This window comes from Ciconia boyciana, chromosome 8, assembly GCF_034638445.1.
Source record: "Ciconia boyciana chromosome 8, ASM3463844v1, whole genome shotgun sequence".
In the NCBI taxonomy this organism is placed as follows: domain Eukaryota; kingdom Metazoa; phylum Chordata; class Aves; order Ciconiiformes; family Ciconiidae; genus Ciconia; species Ciconia boyciana.
In genome coordinates, this window is record NC_132941.1 from 63,928,146 (window position 1) to 63,950,161 (window position 22,016).

Below are 22,016 nucleotides of genomic sequence, written 5' to 3' on the forward strand. Positions count from 1 at the left end.
TTTGATTAATTTGTTAACTTGAGGGTTTTGTCCAGCTACTCCATTTTTGTTGTACTAATGACACATCCTACTTCTCCTTCCCTATTGAATAGGTAAATGTTTTCCTTCAAAGTACTTTCTCAGGAGAAAAAATAGATTCTAGAGACTTTTTCCAGAAATGCCTGTCTTCAGAACAGAAAAATTAGGAAGCCAAAGGATTTCCCAGCTCCACTCCTGTAAGCGTGCTGCCATCCTACGTATTTACTAACTGTGTAGTGATAATAAACATGACTGAGCTAGTTCATCATGTGGCCAGGCTGTGCTGTGAACTTACTGGGACCCAAACATGGTCGTAATTTGGAAGACTCCTCACTAATAGATGAGTCTTAATGAGTCCGTTCCCACACCACTTGTCTCTCAGGATTAAAACAAAAACCTGCCAGGTCACCAAGGGCAAGGTATTGGTTCTTGAAATGCATCCAGAGCGGTGACATGCTGTAACAGTTGGGTCACAGATATAAATAGTTCAAAGCAATTAACAGTATAGAGGTTCATTTACTCCAGTTACAGGGAGCAATTCTACATCCAAGCCACCTGCAGAGCTTCTGTGGGCTTTAGGGACATGAATCAAACATGACAAGGACCTCACAGGTCCTAGTCTACATCATTACAGAAATTTTACTGTGGCCTTTCAGGGGTAAGAGAGTCAGAAATGAATGCACTGTTGCTGATACAGGCATTCAGTTCATTCAGGCGCACTGAAAAATCACAGTTTCAAATCTTCCCATAAAAATGTTACAAAAGTTGGCCTTGGAAGTCACCACTATATAATTAGTGCCTGTAATATAGAATAGAATTACCCCATGTATGGTTCAGGGTCCATATGAACACATGCAGTGAATTCCTCTATGTCATGACAATAGTAAAAAAAGACATGCAGAGAAACCCTGCAAGGGAATGCGGAACCAGCAGAATATCTGTGACTGTTCTTAAAAATTAATGATTAATTTTCAAAAGGAGGAAACAAATCAGTGGCAGAAATGAATAGTACTAGGATACCTTTCACATGCAACAGAATAGAAACAGAACAAATCAAATTCACTACTGAGAACACGAAAATGATAAACAAACCATGACTAAGGAATCACTGGAAACAAGAACAAGGGTAGAGCATGCTCCTCTTTCCTATTTATCCATGGAGAGATTAAAAAATGAAACATGTTAACCACCACTTGATGCCTTTATTTCAGAATAAGGGTGTTATGGTCCTTCTGCATTTAGGACACTGCTGCTCAAAATGAGCTTGTGAGTGTAAATATAAGAATCAGTCTTTAAAATCTTTCTTTTATGTTGATGATAGATGTATCACATGAAGTAGCTGTGTCCTAGCAACAACATAACTCTTGCTAAATGCAGGCAATTGGAAAATCAGTCAAATTCAGACACAATTAAGATTAAATGTCATAACTGACAAGGTATGAAAAATACTAGGCCTTTCCAATTTAACTTTTTTTTTATTCTCATCTCCATATCTTTTGCAATGATTCATGCAATGACATTAGTAATACACAGAAATAAATTAGAATTAACTTTCACTAAAGTATCTGAATAGTACATTAGCTCTTCTCTAAGTGTGTCTGAGTGGAGTTCCCATTCTCCTCTGAACCAACGCACGCAGCTGATACAAAGCACGAATGTACCCAAGCTCCAAACTGGGCTATTTTAGTACTTAAACTGAAGTTCACATCCTAAACCTCTTTCTAAGCCTGAAGGCTCCTAATTTTTCCTTGACTGGACCTCAGCTCAACACCATTGCCAAGTCTTTGTTCATTTGCTAGTGACTGCAAAGACTTCTGTCTGTGCTCCATTTGAGAAAATCCTGTGCTTCTCAATCCTGTGTTTCCATCCCTCCTAAATATAAGGTTTTCTATTTTCCTATAGAAAACAGAGTTGCTTCCTTTCTGTATAAGCATCAACAATCAAAATCAGTCATCTAATTCTGGTATCAATAAAATTGTTTCCTCAAGATCCCAGAGAAAATTTAAAATTACACATTATTAGAATCAGCATATTTTCAAGTCTCTTTCAAGTTATTAGGTTTCATTTTACTTCTCTGCTATTCCACATTTTCCAGTAGTTTTCTCTTTAACATAAGTTTTGTAAAGCAAAGAATCTATCCTGTGACCAGTTTGTTCTCTCCCATTGCTACCTGTTGTCTTCCTCTCCACCTCTTCTCTTCTTTGAAAACATCTTTTTATTTGACTGAAAATAATGACACGGAGAACACACAGGAATCGCTCATGGTTGACACTATTACAGCTTTACAAATTAAGATGACCTTAAATGAGCAATGTGTAGCCCTTGACCTAACCTATTCTTCCTGTACAATTTTTAGTCAGGAATTATCATGTCATGTCGGTTTCCTTATACTTCATTCCTGACATAATTTCCTAAGGGGAAAGACAGTTTCCCAACATCCTTTTCCAATACCAGCTGGGTACTCTACCTTGTACCTGGTGTGCAACTTCCAGGGTTACAGTAATGTGTATATTTTAGTCCTATCAATAGTTGCACTGTCAATCACATCCTTGACATTCTTCCTTTGCTTGGACTGAGGTATTATCTTAATTTTTCCTTATCTCTGGATTGCAATAATCCCTTCCTAATAAATGGTGTTCTCAGAATCCCTCCAGGAGTGAAAACCAAAACAAGTTTCAGCAGTCCAGCTGGGTGCATACGTGATCTCCTGACTTCTAGGGCTCACCACAGCGACTCCGTTTTCATTAACGGCAGCTCCTGTGCAACCTTGCTGCTCAAGAAAGGTTTTCCGTAGAAGATTCCTATGGATATAGCTTACCTGAGCCTCTTTTCCCTGCCATCACCTACACAAAACATACATCTGCCTCTCCAGCGCTCCTTAGCCTGCTGTGAACATCTAGAAGTGGCATCCAGCACTGAGTACTATATGGCATATATGCTGTGTTAGGTAAACCAGGTTGCAATCACAGCCTCCTCTCATGCCTTCCTGGGAACCACCTCACTGCACGATTTCATGCCTGTGTGAAAGCTAGGTGAGTCAGTTCTGTGATCCCGTGACACCAGCAAACCCATCCGCATTCAGAGTGACTGAATCCCCCCAGATTCCTTACCCTCACAGTATCAGCACTGCCTCTTAGATCTTCCAGACTATTAATCACAACTTCTCTACTACCTTCAGCTCTCTTTCACGTACTCTTTTTTTTTCCCCTTTTATCACATCAATAGTATCAAGGGTTTTTTTCCTACTGACCTCTTTACATTTCAGTGCTAAACCTTTACCAAAGGGGTCTCCATCTCTCCCCTTTTCCCCTAAATCATCAATGATGGTAAAAGTCCTACTCCTTCTTCCACAAAAGACTTGCCCATATCAATTTTGCTCTCTGTCTACATCCAGTTCCTCCCTCAGACTCTTTTTTGTCACTACCCCACCACATTGTTTCTCTACCTTTGCTCACTGAACTGTTAAACAGAGAACATGACAGTCTCATTTAATGAGTTTCTGCTCTGTGTCTGATATTCCCATTAGTTAACTTATGTCAAATATATTTCTGCTAACAGTGCAGAGCTCTAGAAGAGTTAACTGGATTCTGATCCAGCCCATGCCTAAAGTGAATTATTGATTTATGTCCAAATGGAGATGCATTTCTCCTCAGTTACTCCCTAGGTGCTTTACACTCCCACAAGTGAAAATCCCCAAACACTTTAGTACTTCAAAAGCTAAACTTTAGATTGTTTCTTTCACCATCAGGACAGTTTTCCCCTGGGCCACCACACTGTGAATCCAACATTTCACACGTGAGCCAAGGATGGCATTCCTGAGAAGTGACTATCAGTCGAGAGCCTCAGCCCCGGAGGCAGTGGTTCCTTTTCGGTGTTGAGATGAAGTTATAATCACAGCTAAGGAGACTGCCTATATCCCACATGCCCATCTCATACATTTGCTTAAAAATCGGTACTCCGACTCATGTGTAACCTATGCACAAGTCCTTTCTTGCATTCCTCCTCTGCTTCTAATAATGCACAAGCGCTACACCGTGTTTTACAGTCCCACAGCAGAGTCAGAGTACTGCTCAAGGCAACTGTCACAAGCAATAGCAGTCTTTCAAGTGATCCCTTTAGATAAAGTAAGCAGGAGGAAATTGCATCTGGCTGACGTTTAAGACTAATTCCATTTTTAAGGTAAGGAAGAGCTCAGGTTGTAGACCTCAATCACCAAAACACATTGATTTCTCAAAAAATATAGAGTAATGCAAAATTTTGGAATCTTGTGGGATCTGCAGTTCTTGGCGATTTCAGTTATCACCTGCTGAATTTTCATAGACAAACCTGCCCTTGCGTGGTCTTCAGGAAACGTGGCAAAATCCATAGAGCTGAGATCAGATCTCAGGACCTGAGTCTCTTGCAAAACATGACATGCTGCAGGTTGAATACTCTCCCCATAGTCTACCTGTGTGGAAAATCCATACCTTTTCTTTAATAAGAAGAATATGGGAAAGCCAACAAAAGAGGGATTTTCTCCTTTCAGTTCTACTGCCAAAAATGAGAATGTTTTCCCGCTGAACTGAAAATAGGTAAGGTCACGTCCTGCTCTGTTTTAACTCAGATGTTGACAGGCCATTCAAAACCTTCCTGGTAAGACTACTCAAACGCAAGGGGTATTACGGTTTCAGCTGACTGTGTGAATGAAAATAAGCATGAAAAACTACCAATAAAACTGCTACACCTCTAATTGTCTTAATGATAGGTGAGTAAATGTTAGGAAAATCTACAAAATTCACCCCGGTGCAGAAAGCCTATGCAAATCCGGCAACGGCAAAAGCCCTAGAGATGTGGTTTTGGTGCACTACATGATCTTCCACAGTCCCTCTGCTCTTGAATTGGTTTTCACCCTGCTTGAACTTTGTAAAAATGTGTATAAAGAAGCAAAGAAGAACATTCAAGATGAGAAAAGCAACCATGCTATGATTAAATATGTATGGTAATGCCAGTGCTTCTTGTGGAAGTATACAAGAAAAGCAGCTGGCTATTAATCCAAGTAACACAAGACAAGGCATCCACCTCTCTGCAGACTTCTAATGTTGTAAGGACAGTTTCCAAGGAGAAAGCTAATATCACTGTAATACTTACTTTTTCCAGTAAAATATATATACTTTTGCAGAAGAGGATTCACTTCTGAGGCTGTACCAACAAGTAAATTATTCATAACAGAAGAGATAAAAGACAGAACATTTCACAGACTAAAATATTTAGACCCCCCTAGCTCTGAGAGTGTGATCATACTCATACTAACTGGGCATACTGGGAATCAAAATGAACCTAAATTAAGTGGTACAAACTATGCATATCAAATACATAAAGTTGATAAAGAAGAGAGCTCTCCTGTACCTACATTTTGTCTTTCATGTTGAACTAGTTCAAATAGAATTAAGCAAAGTTGCAATTAATCAGTGCTCTTACATTGTGCCACTTATCAATATGTGAGTGTAAAACTTCAATAAAATAGGATGCTTAAAGGGCTGCTAAATGTATCAATATTCAATTAAATAATGTTAATAAAGCCATTAAAAGAGAATTAACAAGGGTTTACATAGGAAGTATCTCTGTCTGACATTAGGTGGCTCTTTAAACACTTTCTAAAGAAATACTGTAAAAAGCCATTAAAATATTTATGCAATGCTTGCATTAGTTCTATTTAACGGGCATAGCAGCAATAATATCAACAGTTTAAAATGCCTCGCTTCTCAGCACCACATGATTATCCACCAGTTATGAGAGATAAATAAATTCCCAGTTTTAGAATTTTAATGCTTTTCATTATAAAGAAAAGATCTTCAAATCCTTCATTAAAGCTCATAAAGCTTCACCAAAATTGGATGCTTCCAATTATTTGTTGAGAAACTAATATCAGAGTGTGCTGCAACAGGAACCTGGGCTGGAGCTTGCTACCAGGGCTCTCGCCTGCTGCCCAGCAGTTCAGGTAGCCCCAGAGGAAATTTGGGTCTTGCCCCAAATCTGTGTTCATTGTGAACTCAGGCCTCGCAGGCAAACCCTTCATGGAGAGCTTAGAAAGCAAGGAAGATTATTTCATTCAAAGAGATTGTGCTGGTGCAGCAGTTCTGGAGTTTGTGGCTCCTCCTCTATTACCGAGTAACAAAAAGCCTCCCAGGACTTGTTAAATTAGCCAATGTAATGAAGTCCAATTCTGTGTTATTTGCACAGGGACTGGAAAAGATTTCATGTTTCCATGTACATAAACAAAACCTGGCTCAGCACACCAGGGACTTAGGAGGTTTATAAAATATAAAAGACATTCACATTAATCTGTTAAACAATTCATTCTCTACCCTGCCCTTTCCTACTAAGTGAATTCATTACTTATTAAAAATATACATTTGCTGCTGGCTCTTTTGCTCCCAGTGACTCACTGCTGGACCCCAACACCTTGGGGCTCACCGGTGAGGGCAGTGATGCTGCCCACGGGGCATCTCCAGCCAGGGGGAAGGAGAAGGCACTGCGCTGGCACCACAAGCACTGGCGGAAAATTGAAGATGCAAGTAGATCTCTTCCCATCATTACAAGGATGTGGGTCCATAACTTTGTCACTCTTGCTGTAGCACAAAGGACAGAAGGTCTTTGGGACTGCACCATTGATCTGAATTAAATTATTATGAGGTGTGGAAATGAAACAAATGAATTCACCCCCTGGAAAACAAAAAGTAAAGCAGTCCCTCTGACGCTGCCTAGACAATGGTGAGTATTTTTCTTCCAGGAATTGCTAAGCTAAGGGAAAATGCTTGTTTCTTGCAGAACAGCGTAGGCAAACCTCGTCAAAATAAACCCATCTTTACATTCAGGCATCTGTGACTCCTCTCGGGGAACTGTCGCTGGCAATTTTGATGGAAACTCCTCTAAACTTGTATAAAACCCCATATTTTTTTCTGAAAATAACAGCACTTATTATTTAAAAAGATCAAACAGGTGCTACTAAATAAAAATATCCTAATAAGAACTGGCTTTTTTTTTAAAAACAAGATCATTATACCAAATCAGTATATGTCTGAGTTTGAAGAAGGTCAAATGCATGTCCTACTTGAGCATTATCCCTACAATAGTTTGCAAATACATTAATTTGCCACAATTTACATCCACAAAATAAAGCGATGAAGATTTTTAAATACGATGCAACTCCTTTATGAACAAAGATTGTACTACACTTCGACCCAAATGCAAGTAAAAGTGAAAAGAGTAGTTACTTGCTTTCGATTGCTTTATTTTCAGAAGACACTAATAGCTACCCACTTCTTTAACAAAACCAAAAAAGTCTTCCTATCACATTCCCTCCTCTCCTCCCCAAATATTTTTGTTTCAGAAGCACTTGTGTTACAATCATTGCCATTTTTATGCTACCTCAACACTATTGCCCAGCTAATAACGTGACGTATCTACTTTATATTTAGGGGGTTTTTTGCTGCTTATGTAAGCCTAAGAGATATATTCTATTTTTCATTTCTTGTGTAGCTTTCAAAATCCCTGCTGTTTCATAAATTAGATTTTTATTTGTCCAACTAAAACTGCAGAAGCTATCCAATGGGTCTGTGGAACAAGTTAAACTATTGTAACTTCCACCAATCCAATCCAATCTCCAACTAGACTAGTTTCAAATCTAATCAAATTATGATACACCTAACAGGCACTAGCCAGTCCGTAATGGGAGATTTGCCCATTTTCCAGCCAAATGCAGTGGGTCTGAACACTCTTATTTTCATTTTGAATCCTCTGCCAAGTTATCGTACAGTCATCTTTCATCCAGTGATTGTAAGAGTGTCTTTTTTAAAGCCCATATCCAGCCAGGGGACACATCTAATACAGGAAATGGTGTTGCACCGGACTTGACACGTACTGCAAAGAAACAAATGTGTACGTTGAATTTATGAGTCACCCCAATACATTTATTAAGCATTAAGTTGTGCTTTTACAACTGGTCTTCATCAAAGATATTTCATCCGTTAGCCAAAGCGTCATCTTTTCTAATGACTCATAATGAAGACTCATTCCATTTAGCTTGATTTTACTGGCTCATCAGCCTCTTGTTCTCAAGGGGCTAAGCTGTTCTTTTCAGTATGTTCAACCCACATATAAGTGGCCATTAACTATACTTTCTCATTATGTAAGAATCAGCTAATCAAGACTGACCAAGAAATAACTGATGTTGTGATTAAAGGAAGAGAGACATCTGCTTGGAATTATCCAGACTGCTGTTTCAAAACTGATAAGGCATTTACTGCCTTAGTATTAAATTATAACAAGAATAAATGATTTTGGGGGGCGACGAGGAGAATGTGGAGTTCACTTTACCTATCCCTTGGAAGAGGAAGAGATGGAGAGCACAAAGTGCAAGCAAAGACCTATGTTGAGGAGAAAATGCAGAACCTGTCTGTAAACCGCATCAATACAAGTGACAGAGGGAAGCAGACAAAAACTCTAGGCTATAGTTGAGGGACTGTATGTAATGTAAAGAAAACTGTTACTTCCATGGTTTTCAGATATGTAGTAAAGGCTAAGTTGTAAAAATATCTCTACTTCCATCTCCTAATTCCCATTCAGGTTTTTTTTTCCTTTTTCCAATATCCAGAATAAAAATAACATTCATATCTATCAAATTCTTTTCTCATGTAAATAGGGAACCATTCCCCTGAAGTCAGAGTGGGCTGCATATATGTATTTCTGATGAAGTTTGGCTAAGCAGCTTGCTTTAACTTACTTCTAAATGTTATTTGCAACTTTTCTGAAGCCAAAAGTTTTCTTATTTTGATCAGAGAGCAGGAGATAGACACATACTTCCTCTTACTCTTTCTTTTTACAGAAGAACTGTAATAAGACATGATCATTTTAAACATAAGCACTAGCAAAACACAGATACCAGAATGCTAGTCTGATAAAATATGTAATGTGATAGAGACTGCATTGAAACTGAACCATAACTAGAGCTGTAACTGAACATAACTCTTTTTTTCCTTAGGGGAAAAAAGAGCATCAGATAGGAAGAGGACAGTGTGCTTTTACTGGACTAAACAACACTGAGAAAGTGCAAATATGTGGGTCAGATGAAGGAACAGGCAAGCTCTGCTCTCATCCCGAGAGGACTCGGGAAGCAAAAATTGCCAAGAACAGTCCCATTTAGGGGGAGTATTACAGTGTACTCAAATTACCTTATTCATACAAAAAGCATACTTCTACACACAGCCAGGTACTCGATTTTTTTTTCATAGCTACTTCAAATGAACAAGTAGCAGATAGTAAGATAAAAGCACAGAAATAAATTGGACCAATTTCTTGAAGGAATCTGTCTGGATTACTGAGGCCGGACATCAAAGAGGGGAAAAAAAAGTGCCCTATTGCCAAGCTTATGTTTCCATATATGTATTTCCTCCACACTCAGATTCTTCATATAGGCTCTGCTTTTTGAATCATCCCTCTTGGCCAATATTGCAATACTTAGCGCTCATATGCTGCTTTTCATCTTCAAAATGTGAACAAATTAATCCTCAAGGCTCCGCTCGAAGGAAATGAAATAAATAAATACCGTGAGCCCTATTTCCCAGCTGGGCAGCCGGCGGTGGGGAGGTGAGCTGACCTGGCCCGGGGCTAGCAGAGCTGGATGCGGCGCGAGCACCTCCCGGCCGCGCGCTCCCACCCCGCCGCGCTTTGCAAGCGGGTATTTATTTCTTCGGTCGGCAGTGCTTTCTGCCATCCGCTGCAGCCCTGAGAAACTGCTCTGTCACTTGGACAGGAACTGACATTTTCTGGAAAGAGTCTCAAATTTAGCGTCCAGGAAAGTATCTGCTTCTCTTCTGAATCCAGCCCTATACAGAAGATTCTTGTCCTTAAATACCTTGCGTCTGGCTTTTTCTCTCTTTCTTTCTTCTTTTTTTTCTCCTTCTTCTTTTTCTCTCTTTTTCCTTTCCTTTTTTTTTTAAAAAGGAAAACCTTCCATAAGTAGATGCAGAGAAACAGCTGTTGCAGCAAGCAGCTCTGCAGACATGCCTGCTGCCTGAGTCACATACGCCTCTCTCAAAAAATGTAAAAGAAACCGTTACATCAGTGATGTTGAATCAGATCGTGCCCAAAGAAACATGCAGGGATCATACTCTTCTCCTGTTGGCGTGGGGCATTAATTTCTTCCTCGCGCTGGCCCTCCTCTTTCCCCATCTTTTGTGAGACAGGAGGACAAAAATATTTTTAGAGAGGGGGTCTGGGCACACTGGCCTCCTTACCTGCACCCCGGCAGAACAGAAAAACTTGAAATGCTGAAGGCTGCCCTACTTTGTCTATGGAAATTCATATACACCTGGAAATCTCTCTCAAAGGGGTTTTGAAAAAGGGCAAAAAAGAGCAAAAAAGGAAAAGGGAAAAAGGAAGAAAAAAGAAAGAAGGAAGAAAGAAAAAAAGGAAAAAAGAGAGCCAGAGTAGATCAAAATTTATATGGAAGTTCCTGCACTCAATTCCTGACTGAGATTTTTAAAGGAAACTAAGGTATGAACTCTTCACAAGAACAGGATGACTAATTTCTCTTTAGACCCTTAAAAATATTCCTACATTCGGTTCTTCATAAACGTTTATTCCTTTAAGGCTACAGGGATGTGAAACCATGTCCCAGGACCTCAAAATACAAATCACTTGGGGCAGAGTGTGGGGGGAAAAAAAAAGTCTTCTTGGACCTTCATGTACCTAAACTCCATGACCACAGCATGGCAAAGCTGCCAAACCTTAGGATTTTACCGTGACTGTGACAATATTATCAGGGATTTTGTTTTGTTTTGTTTTGTTTTTTTTTAACTTATGATGGAGCAGAAAAGCTTGAGGATACAAATCTTAAACATCACAACAAAAGAGAAGGTTAAAAAGAACCTCAAATACTTGCATTTTTCCAACTGTTGTGATTTTTTTCCAGTGTGTACTGACAGGGACGTGTATTGCCAGGACGTGGGACATCCTCCTCCCGCTGTTATCTCCTTTCTGATACATCCACCAACCAGCTAAAATCCCAAGAGGGCAAACTTAGGGAAGGGACAATTACCTGAATGGACACAATACAAATGGGTGCCAATAGCAGCAGCAATCTGACATATAGATAGTCTACCATATTAAAATATATGTGTTTTAGGGAAACAATAAGGTGTACCTCTTCCTTGCAGATGTGCGGTTTGTGCTTTGGTGGGTCAGAGGCGAAGGGTTCAGTAGGTGTTCACTTAGATGCTGAAGGTTAATTTACGTTTTACATAACTTTGGACATGTATAGACACAAATCTGCACTACAGAACTTGACCCCATTGCTCAATATTCATGATGAGGAATCAGTGACAGTTGTGCAGAGTGTGATTTGGGAGAACAAGTGCAGGGACCCCTGCAAACACACATATGGACAAGGAGATCGACTGTTAATGCTTCCAGGAATGATCCCCTGCAGATCACCGGAAAGGTCTGCAGCAGGTACATGGCTGCTTTTGGTGGAGATCAGTCAAGAGCTGGGAAGCCAGTGCCCGCTTTGGGAGGCACGTGCTGTGCCCAGCCCCGTGCCTGGCGGGGACGCGGATCAGGCTCCCAGACATGGATTATGAGTAGAACTGAATTGTTCTTTTTGAATACTTCATTTCCACATGCAACATAAAATAATGGAGAATTCATCTGAGGAACTGTACTTCAGTGTACTCTGTATTTACTAACCCTCTAAAAATAAATACATGAACACTATAAGCAAATTAAATAGCTGGCATCTTTCCCTATAGAATTTTATGAAGGCAACACTGTTCTTCCCTCAACAAAGCCTTCAGGAGAAGTTGAGATCCTAGGAACCGAGCACGTGCCAGCAAAATGCCACCAGATGCAAAAAGGCAATTGTAGAGACGCCGGACGTACTGTCACATATCTGCTCTTATTCAAAGACACTGGACGCTTGGGACTGAGCACCTAAGTGAAAATATCTAATAGAAAATTCACTAAAAGCAGGTTCAGCCTCAATTTTGACTCAAAAACTCATTTACAGTCCTCCCTGTGTTTCTGAAGCCAGAAAGCAATATCCACAAATGTTTCTGAAAAGCAGGAGAATCCTCTTGGTTTTGGCCTGGTATCTTTACATGTATTGTGAAAAGGAGACCAAACATCCCGGGTAATAATGGGGCATGTGATGATGCAAAGCAGAATTCAGTGCTTCCCCTTCGCTATTATTGAAACGCTGCTCACTCTTGTTAGAAACAAATTAAAAAAACCCAACGCACAAAAGCAATCTGAAACCTGCCCAAGCAGCAGATAGCAGAAACACGTGAAGAACACCCAGGAGCTTTGCGAGCAAAGCCTGGGTCCAGCTGGACGCACTTCGTCTGCCAACCTGCAAAACTATGGCTGCGAGGCCGTTGCTCCTTGGGTGCATAACGCTTCTGCGCCACGTGGGCTGGCATATGACTATCAGTGGGAGATTACAAGGTTTCCAGAAAATTGTTTTCATCTCTTTTCTCTCCCCTAATTATTTATTTTACAGTCCCAGATGATCACATTTTGCCTGTGTGTTCATTATCATCGCGATCGAGCTGACTCCAGCCTGCCCGCAGGAGGGAGGGAGTATGCATTCCTATTGTCTTCTGATAGCCAGCTCTCCTCCCCGACCTCTCTGCTGAGCAATGTTAAAATGAAATGCTGAAAACCTCACATTCTGCAGGACAAAGGGAGATTAAAACACAGTTCTGAAAATGTAATATTCTACTGCTGTGATATACGTAGAGAGTGAAATCTAAAGCAGGCACTTCTTTATTACATTTATTGTACCAGCAAGTATATTTCCCTCTCCATTATTGTTATATATTTAATTGGAAGGTACAGCTCTAGGGTTGCTCTGACTGACAGACACTGAACAAGCAAAACCTTGTGTTAAGTTGCTTCAAAGCGGTCGACTAATGCAGCTCTGGAAACCACCATTCTCAGGAAAACATTCACGCAGAGAAAACAGTACCTGCCCTACCCATCAGACTCTAATTTTTTTGCATGCTACGTGAACAAGATTTGTAGTTCTGTGGTATACGCAGAAATGTTAAACTTCCCCATATCTTGGTTCTCCCGTCTGAGAAAGGGGATCTTTCCCCCGGTCCTTCACACGTGCCAGGGCTGCAGGGCAAGGACAGAGCAGCACTGGCTCTCCTGACCCCACGTACTCCCCCGGACCCGTGGGAGTAGGACCCCGTCCTCTTTTCTCTCCAGGGGACTTGGCACAGCCCCATTGCCTCGCTGTTTTATGGGGCATGGGAAGAGAAGAAGCTTGACCATGTTACAGATTATGACATTTGGCCACAAGAAGGTCTCCAGAATACAAATGCCAGTCTTTTTATCCTCTCCACTTCCAGCATATTATATCAGTGTATAAATACCTTCTCTCGTTGTTCCTTTATTTTGGTGTATTTATGTAAGGAGAGGAAAAACAGATCGAGAAAGCAGCAGTTTCTCTCCTGATGGAGCTGAACCCTTTCATGCCAACACACAGCTCCAAAACAACACAGCCAAAGGTAGCCCCAACCACACAACCTCGACTACCATTGCTAATACCAACCTATGCTAATACTCACTCAATTGCAGAACAAATCTGGGTATCTCTAACGCCCACACTAAATATGCCAACCTCATACCCCAAAGCTACAGCAAATACCTGTACCCTTAGAGCCAGGATTGCTACCATCACTACTGTAGCTGTGGCAGCTGAATCTTCACATTTCAGCGTGCTGCAGACCATTTGACTGTTGCCATTACAGAAGGGAAAAATTGTTGCTTCCATTAAAGTGAAACTTACACTTCAATTAAAGTGAAACCCCAACTGTCAGCTTACACTGAAATACTGCAGTACAGCTGCCAGCTCCAGTATTTGCAGATAAAGCAGGCAGGGGTCACAGTTTTTTGGCTAAGTTACAGCACAGAATTATAATAAGTATATTCTGAGAGGTCCCATTTCTCTGTTTGGTATTTGTTTGTTTAGATTTGTTTTCTCTATCTGTATTTCAAACCATTGATTGTATATAAGCATGTCAATTCATTAACAAATTTTGTCAGCTATTTTCTTTGGCACTAGAAATGAGTTGTTTCCCTGCTAAATTAATCCAACTAGAATGTCATTTGCACACCAATCAGCACTCCTATTCAGAAAGGTCAGGCAGAAAAGAAGACAGAACTACTTTTCTTTTAGCCAAAAAAGAATACAAAAGATTTCTGAACACTAAAGCCTCATTGGAACAGGTCACATGAGTACTATGCATGAAGATGCCTATTGCCTGCTTTTCAGAGGAGGGAATACTGCTGGAGCCTCCTCTGTCCTGGAGCTAAGCTTTCAAAGTGACCTCCAGTACTGGACCATTACATCCCAATACATCCCTGGTACTGCGTCTCCATGTAGAAGTGGTAAACATGCAAGGGGGACAGTCAGAGATGCTCTAAACTGGAGATCTCTGGGATCCTAGGGGATTTAAAGGATAAGATGGAGACTTACACCATGGCCTGGGGTGGATTTTGCCTCCTGATAACATAGAAGAATTTTTACTGAGAGAATAAAAGGCAGCAATCTAACCTCATATATTCCCTTTTTTATATTGCTTTGGTAAAGGCTGTGTTATAAACCTGATGAAAAAGATCATAAAGTTATGGGGAAATGAATAGTGAACTCCGCTTCTCTAAAATACTCAAGCTTTTTCTTTCCATTTCCATGTTCCCCGGGCACTGCCAATGGCCCGTCAGCCACAACCGCACTGATCGCACCCTCACTGCTCCCGCTGCAAAGCTGGTCAACGAATTCCCACCAGAAGCAAACTGTCCAGGACACACCTGAGATCCTGCCAACGCTGATGTCCTTAGGGCAAAGCCATCCTACCTCCATACTTGCCCTCACGTGCTCTTGACTTATCTCAGCTTTTTATCTTTATCTGCCATAGACTCAGGTATATACAGGAGTCAGTGCTGAAAAAGCTCTCTAACATCTGTTCAAAGTTATATTTCTTTGACATTCATAATTATGACCTTTGTCAGCAAATCATTTAAGCATGAAATTAATTTTGAAAATAAGTAATTCCACTGACTTTACCTGGATTACGCATATGTTTAAAGTTAAAAGAACACTTAAGTACTTTGCTGTATACAGACCAGTTTCCGACAGTGTAAAATGTTTCCAGTTGCAGAAAACCAGCCAGTAGTCACATACCGTTCCACTCTCCAACTCAGATTTAATCTTACAAGGGTTTTGTTTCTTTTACACAATAGTAAGCCTGCTTTCCTCTAAGACTCACATGCTGCAATCAACTTTAAAGGAATTTATATGGGCATACATTACTGTCCCTTGCACAACAGAAGTGCATCAGTATTATTGATGTAATGCACACCAGTACAGCCAGCTGCTCTGAAGGGTGGTTTATTTTGCAGCTGATCGATGATTTGCTGATTCTGGAAATCTCTCCATATGACAAGTGTTTCTAAAACAGTTGAGGTACTACAGAGCATAAGGTTCTCAAGAGTGCAATCATATTTTGCAACTAAATCATAGTAAGAAATGTACTTGCAACATAAGCTCGCTAGCAGGTTTTCTATGATTGACAAATTGAATTCACAGCAAATAATTTTTGGTTTTGCAATTACAAATGTGCAATGCCTGAAAATTAATCACTAAAGTATTTAATGAATATGTACAAAAGTAAACTTAACAGCTGGAAACCATAGAGAAGATTTTAAAACCTACGCTGTGAAGTTAGGTACCAGTAACTCTTCCAGAACTAACTTATAACATCTTGCCCAATATGTATGAACACATCTTGCTGAGTCTAAATATCAGAAAACACCAAACTGACATTAAATATTTCCATAGATAACAGATGGTTTAACACATCAGTCCCCACTTGGGGTTGCCTAATGCATCTGAATCATGTTTTGAAATATAACTCAAGGTTTGGAAAATCTCTAAGGTTTTCAATAAATGGAGTTTAATGTCAAGACTACTCAAAGCAGCTGTTTCTACTAACCATGGAAAATCACATCCAGTTTTTTTTTTGCATGACCCAATGCAGAAATTATGTAATTTAGGGGTCCTGTCCACCTCCACCCCCACCAATACCCAAGGAATAACATGCTTTACATAAAACTACAGTAAAATAACAGCACACATATCAGAAATTCATATGTTGTTGTCACTTATTACTCAAGAAAAGATGTTTGTGTTTAGCACTCTACTTCTACCTAAAGCATGCTGATTTAATGGCTACTCCAATGCTCAGCATCAGTGCTTTCAAGATATTTGAGCTGCATATTGCACGCCAACATCAGGAAGATGGAGCAGGCTGGAGGAGACAGGGTCTGTATGCACGTCTGCTGGTTCTCTCTGCAGCCTTGGAGACTCATGGGCAGGAGCTGCAGCGTGGAAGCATTGCTCCCTTCTCCAGGTATGTGATGACCGTCTCACACCTCTGGAGTCCATAATCTACCTTAGGTCCAGCCTGGCCTGCTGCCACCAGCCCTTATTCCCCACCCTCTGCTCTGCAGAAATGCATTCTCTCATTTCTCTCCTGGACATTATTTTTCACTCTGTGAACCTGCAGGACCCCCCGGAAGCAGCAGCACGTCCACGCTGCTTGCTTCATGCCCCAAACACCTCACCTCTGCTGCCACTCGCCTCTCCACGCCGGTGACAACATGCCCAACGCCATCATTACAGGCAGAAGAAATGCAACCACCAATTTCCACAGACAAGCACATAGGCCTTGAGATTGTTTGCCCTGGGGAGCACAGACCAGTCAAATAACACAGGCTGATGCACTGTGTTATTTACAGAAACAGGTAACAAATAGACCTGCACACACACCCACCAACGCAACTTCTGCACAGCCTTGCAACATTCAGACCGTTATTTCTTCTGAAAATCAAAGTCAGTAATACAGGAGAAAAGGGAGAAATGATTTTGCAAAACCACGACCAACTTTTTCTGTGGTTTGGGATCTATGAACTGCCTCATATGCTACAAATCCCAAACGCAGGGAAGGCCAATTGTAGCGTTTTACAATACTACCTAGAAGCTCCTGCTAAGATGAGGAACCTCATGTTGTTAACACCATACACAGCTCTTCTCGAATGCAAGTATTCTGGTGGGCACCCCACCATAGAGATAGGCAACTAGAAAATAATCATTGACAAATACTGAATTTCTTAAGGAGCAGATCTCAACATCTCCAAATGTAGTTAGTCAGAGAGATGCTCATAGAGTTAATTTACTGTGTTTTGATGTCCTGCTTTTAAAAGAGGTGGAGATTGCATCTTACAATTTTCTAAATCTGACTTTATTACAGGTACCACAAAGTTTGGTATGTTCAGCAAGGTCTGCATTAGCAGTTTTATGTTCTTTTAATCGCTGACATGGAATGTAAATAGTTTCCTCAATTGCTGCATACTTCCCATTCCTGAAGGAAGGCACACCCTTTGACAAAGATTAAGAGAATATAAAGTTAAATCCCTGTTTACTAAAGGAATTAAATCCTCCTCTAGTTACTGAAACAGAGCAACCTATGCATGGGGGATCTACATACCCCTCAAGGATAGGAAATGAACAACTAAGGAGCATTAAAAATAATGTAAAGAAAGCTCAAGATTTGGGTCTGATGTAGAATAATGAAGTGAACTGGATTTTATCACAGCTGGGTAATGTTAGGGTTCATCCAAGCGACTGGGAATAAAAAGCGTTTTGCATTTTTTTACTACAGAGGACTAAAGGGGTGCCCCGTCATTTTCCACTGAAGTTGTCCATCACCAGTCCAAAGCAGCATGTACCCGGCCTCCCTTGGACATCTGCTTTCACATGCACATTCTTTCCTCTAAACACATAAAGCTGCACCACTTATGTCTATGGTCTCTCTACTACAGTAAAAAAAAACCTCTGCTGCTTTTATTTCACAGCAGGGAAACCTACAGAACACATAGATCCTTGCTAACATTTATCAAAAGTTTTCCCTAGTCTGAGAGTGATCTTTGGTTTTCCTTTGACAAGCAGCACGTAGTTGTCCTGGTCTGGATTCCCACAATATATTCTTGAGATGCCCTTAGAGGAAAAGCGGTTGAACAGTTGAGAAACTAGACTAAGACTTCGATGACTTTGGTTCCGCTTGTCATGGACTTCCAGAGAAGTGACTTTATTTCTGTGTGGTTTTGTACCCCTTTGTGAAAAACTCTGTTGGGTTTCTGCTTGTGGGACCACCCTACAGCAGCCCCTGGTATCCCTCTCTGAAAGCTTATGGACATGAGCAGGAGTTGTCAAGAGCACATGGAAGAAGGTGCAGTATTTACAGCCCACAAATAAGGGCTCAAGCTCAGCTTTGGTTACAGGCCTCATGAACAGTACAAACATCCCATCATCAGCACCTTGCCAACAAACCCAGAGAGCTCCCGTTTAAAAGTCCAGCAGGGGTTAAGCCCAAATGCTTGACTCATCTTCCCTGAGCAGATGCCGATGGCCACTGCATGGAGGCAACCATGGTCGTAGGCAGTGTCAGGAGGGATGAGTCCTCCAAAAAAAGCTCCAAAGACTGCAGGATTTTCCACATTACTGTAAATAAAAGGGCTTACCACAGGAAAGGAGGACAAACCCAAATCAAATAAAAATAATGACCAACAGGAAAACACTGAGAGGCAACACGTCCATTTTCAGTCCCACATAAATGCAGATGACCATAGAGATTCTTGCTCTATAACCAGTGTGCAAATACACGCAGTCCAAACTGGAACAAAACTCTCTTGTTAGGGGCCTGTTCCATAAGGGACCAGTAGCAAACTTGGCCCCAGGTTACTTTTAAACCATCAATTTTAAAATTATAACCCTTCTCTGAGAACCTCCAGTACAAAGTGAACATGCAACAAGGGTACTTACTCATTCCTCTCCAGATTGATGACTAGATGTTTACTTTCAGCTTGTATTACAAACTGCAGCAGTGCTGGGTGACTCTGAAAAAGGAAAACAAGAGTTGGCTGAGTCCAAACCCAGAGCCCATCTGGGCCCTGCTTGGGAGGATCTAGCAGCTACAAAGAGAAGTGTTTGTGGTGTTGCAGTTCTTTAGCCGCAGCTCAGTGCGAACAAACATCGAGAGGCAGCACAGGGCTGTAGGATTTCACACCCAGGTCTTCAAGACACCATGGTGTGCCCTTAAGCAATTGCATCACTTCCAACGTTGCACATCAGAGACCAGTTTGCCTGGGAAGATAAGCATAGTGATGCAGTACACATCAGTTCCAGGAGACATCTGATAGAGTTCTGAATTTTCTCTTTTTCCTCTCCATATAATAGCATAACGACATTAAACACTAACATAATCTCTTAGTAATGCTCAATCCTGCCGTAGTATTTTTTAAAATGAGGTACAGGTAATCAGGTTTGGGCTTTGCATGACCATTTTCAGTGTAAGATATCCATGTTCAAAGCCAGTACCTCCTGCATTAAGAGCAGGCCTGCAGTGCAGTGATCACAGTCAGCAGGGTGGCTCTAACAGAAATGCTTTTTCCCTTAAGGCTGAGTATGCTAAATATTCGCGTGTAGAACTGCACGTGACCTAAGACCATCATGGAAACTAAACATAAAGTACAGTCATGCTGAACTATTTTTTTCCCTATAAAGAGCTAAATATTTTAATATGTATTTTAAAATTTTCATGAGGAATAATTATGTTTTAGCTTAAAAAAAAAAGAATTGGTGTCGGAGCAATTAGAAATACGGTCAACAGTATTATCAAGTATGTCTGCGAGAATAATAGACAAAGTATTTGTACGTATACAAGTGTTTAAGAGAATTTTCTAAACAAGACATCAACAGCAGAGCACACGGAAATCCCAGTTGCACTCCAGCATGGAGCAGGGATCAGGACATCTGGATTGCATTTTCAGCACCATCATGACTGCGTGCAATCTTCATACTGCCGTTCCCCTGATTATAAAACAAGTTCTTTTTCACCTCAAGCATCCAAAGGTAAATCCACTATTTTTTCGGAAGCTGTGGAAGAGCACCAGAAAGGTCTGGTGATCCATTTGCCCTCGGAGCCAGGAGGGAGCGGAAGCTCAAACACTTGTTGCAGAAAGGGGCAGTGCACCTACACAGGCTCTCGAGACTGTACTTTACATGATAAAGCACAGTTTAGGCTATGCTAGTTAGTCTTAATCCACAAGACTGAACTCACATATATTTTAAGACTGTTTACACTTAACTTACATTTCATTAAACAAACTTACTGGATTGCGAGACAGTATTTCCTTGTTTTGAAATTCCGACAGTAGCTCAATAAATCAGTTGTTCTCTGTACACTCAATATGCTTTTCTGAAGATTTATGTCAGCCAATTGCAGTAGTGAAGCAGGATAATTTTAGGGTTATAGTATTTAATTGATTTATTGAGAAATGTGTCTGAATTTGGCTACAGCCAAATGATGGCTGTAGTGATGGCTACAGCGGTGCCTTGATGGAGCCCCGGCTGCGTGACAGTCAGAGCACCCTGCCCATGAAATGCAATGATTTTTAAACGATTTGGAAAATTGTAGATGTTTATTAAAAAGTGAAATCATGAGGAGGCTGTCGTAGACTAAACAAAATTGTAATTTTGTTATAATAAAAAATAGCTGACAACTCCCCGGTGCTCTCAGACATTATTAAGCACAGATTGTGACTGAGATACCATTGCTTTCTAAGTGTCCTGCCCCACTGCTCGTGCAAATTCAAACATGTTTTCCCTCTCCCCATGCAAAACAGCAACAATATTGAAATTCTGCATCTCTGTGAACTTTGCAGAAACTAGATCCCACTAGAATGCTAAATAAGTGCTTCAGACTATCCTTGGCATTCAGCAAACACATGGGAGTCATTTATTGGCATGAATATTTAGAAGTAGTGTTGATTACCACTTTAGTATCAGTGCATTGGTTCCAAACCCCGTAAGATATACATACTATAGAGTTTTGAGAGAGTAAAATACAATTAATTACAATGTAACGCAGTAAATAATTAAGATATTGCAGTAGCACAAATGGATTCTTTTCGGCTAAAGGCCCTCTGTTAATATGTAAATGATAACGATGTTTATTCATGAGCTCACAGTGGTACTTATTTGACAGTCAATTGATGTTAGTAACTTGTAAAGTTAAAAAAGCAGTTGCACAATAAGACTGTTACAAGACAAAAACATCTCTCAGAGAATTCCTAAAGCTGAAACTTCTTATTACTGAGCACAATAATGTCCCCAGTTAGGATGCTGGACTGCTTTGCATGAGACCCAGGTTCACATTCTTGCTTTACCATACATTTTTCTTTCAAATAAATGGCTCATTTCCTTGTTTGCCATCTGGGAAGAGATGAAACTATGCTTTTTTGTATTCTGACTGGCAGTCATAAGCATAAATACAGCAAAAATTACACACTGTTCAGGTGGTATGGTGATTGGAAACACATAAGCACTTAAAATGATACATTTCTAATGTGAAAGAAAAATAAATATCATTCAGAAAGGGTGTTTTAGGTTTGGGCGGGGTGTTCCCCCTTTTTTGAATGTATACACTTATGAAACGAACTCAGATCTTTTACTTTACTTTTTTTGCAGCGGTGGTGGAGTCTCCCCTAAAGTATTTGCACAGACCTGCTACAAGACCTGAAAAGCTCATTTTGAATCTCATGAAGTATGGTAATACTTTCCCCTTACAATCAATATTTTCAAAACTGAGTTGCAAGATGAAATGGGAATTACTATAAATACAGATATTAGATTGCTGTTTTATATTTTCCGTTTAGAATAATCGAAAAAGCACGTTGTGAGGGCACATACTCTTCTGCTCAGAAGATTTCAGAAAGAACCACTTGTTATAAGCCTTTCTTAAGAACCACAAAAAATAATTACCATGCTGGTACCACAACTTATTCCCACATTGATCCCTTTAAAATTATCAATTGTGAAAGTAAAGTGAACCTTA

General features: G+C 40.5%; 1 protein-coding gene across 3 annotated transcripts in view; it reads right to left on the minus strand.

Annotated features, from left to right (window-relative positions):
* ADAM12 (ADAM metallopeptidase domain 12) overlaps nt 1-22,016 on the minus strand; it is a 189,187-nt gene that overhangs the window by 120,731 nt on the left and 46,440 nt on the right. For all 3 annotated transcript variants that reach the window (XM_072870992.1, XM_072870990.1, XM_072870991.1), the window contains exon 3: nt 18,944-19,017. In XM_072870992.1, coding sequence (XP_072727093.1) covers nt 18,944-19,017 — 74 coding nt within the window. The remainder of the gene's footprint in view (nt 1-18,943; nt 19,018-22,016) is intronic.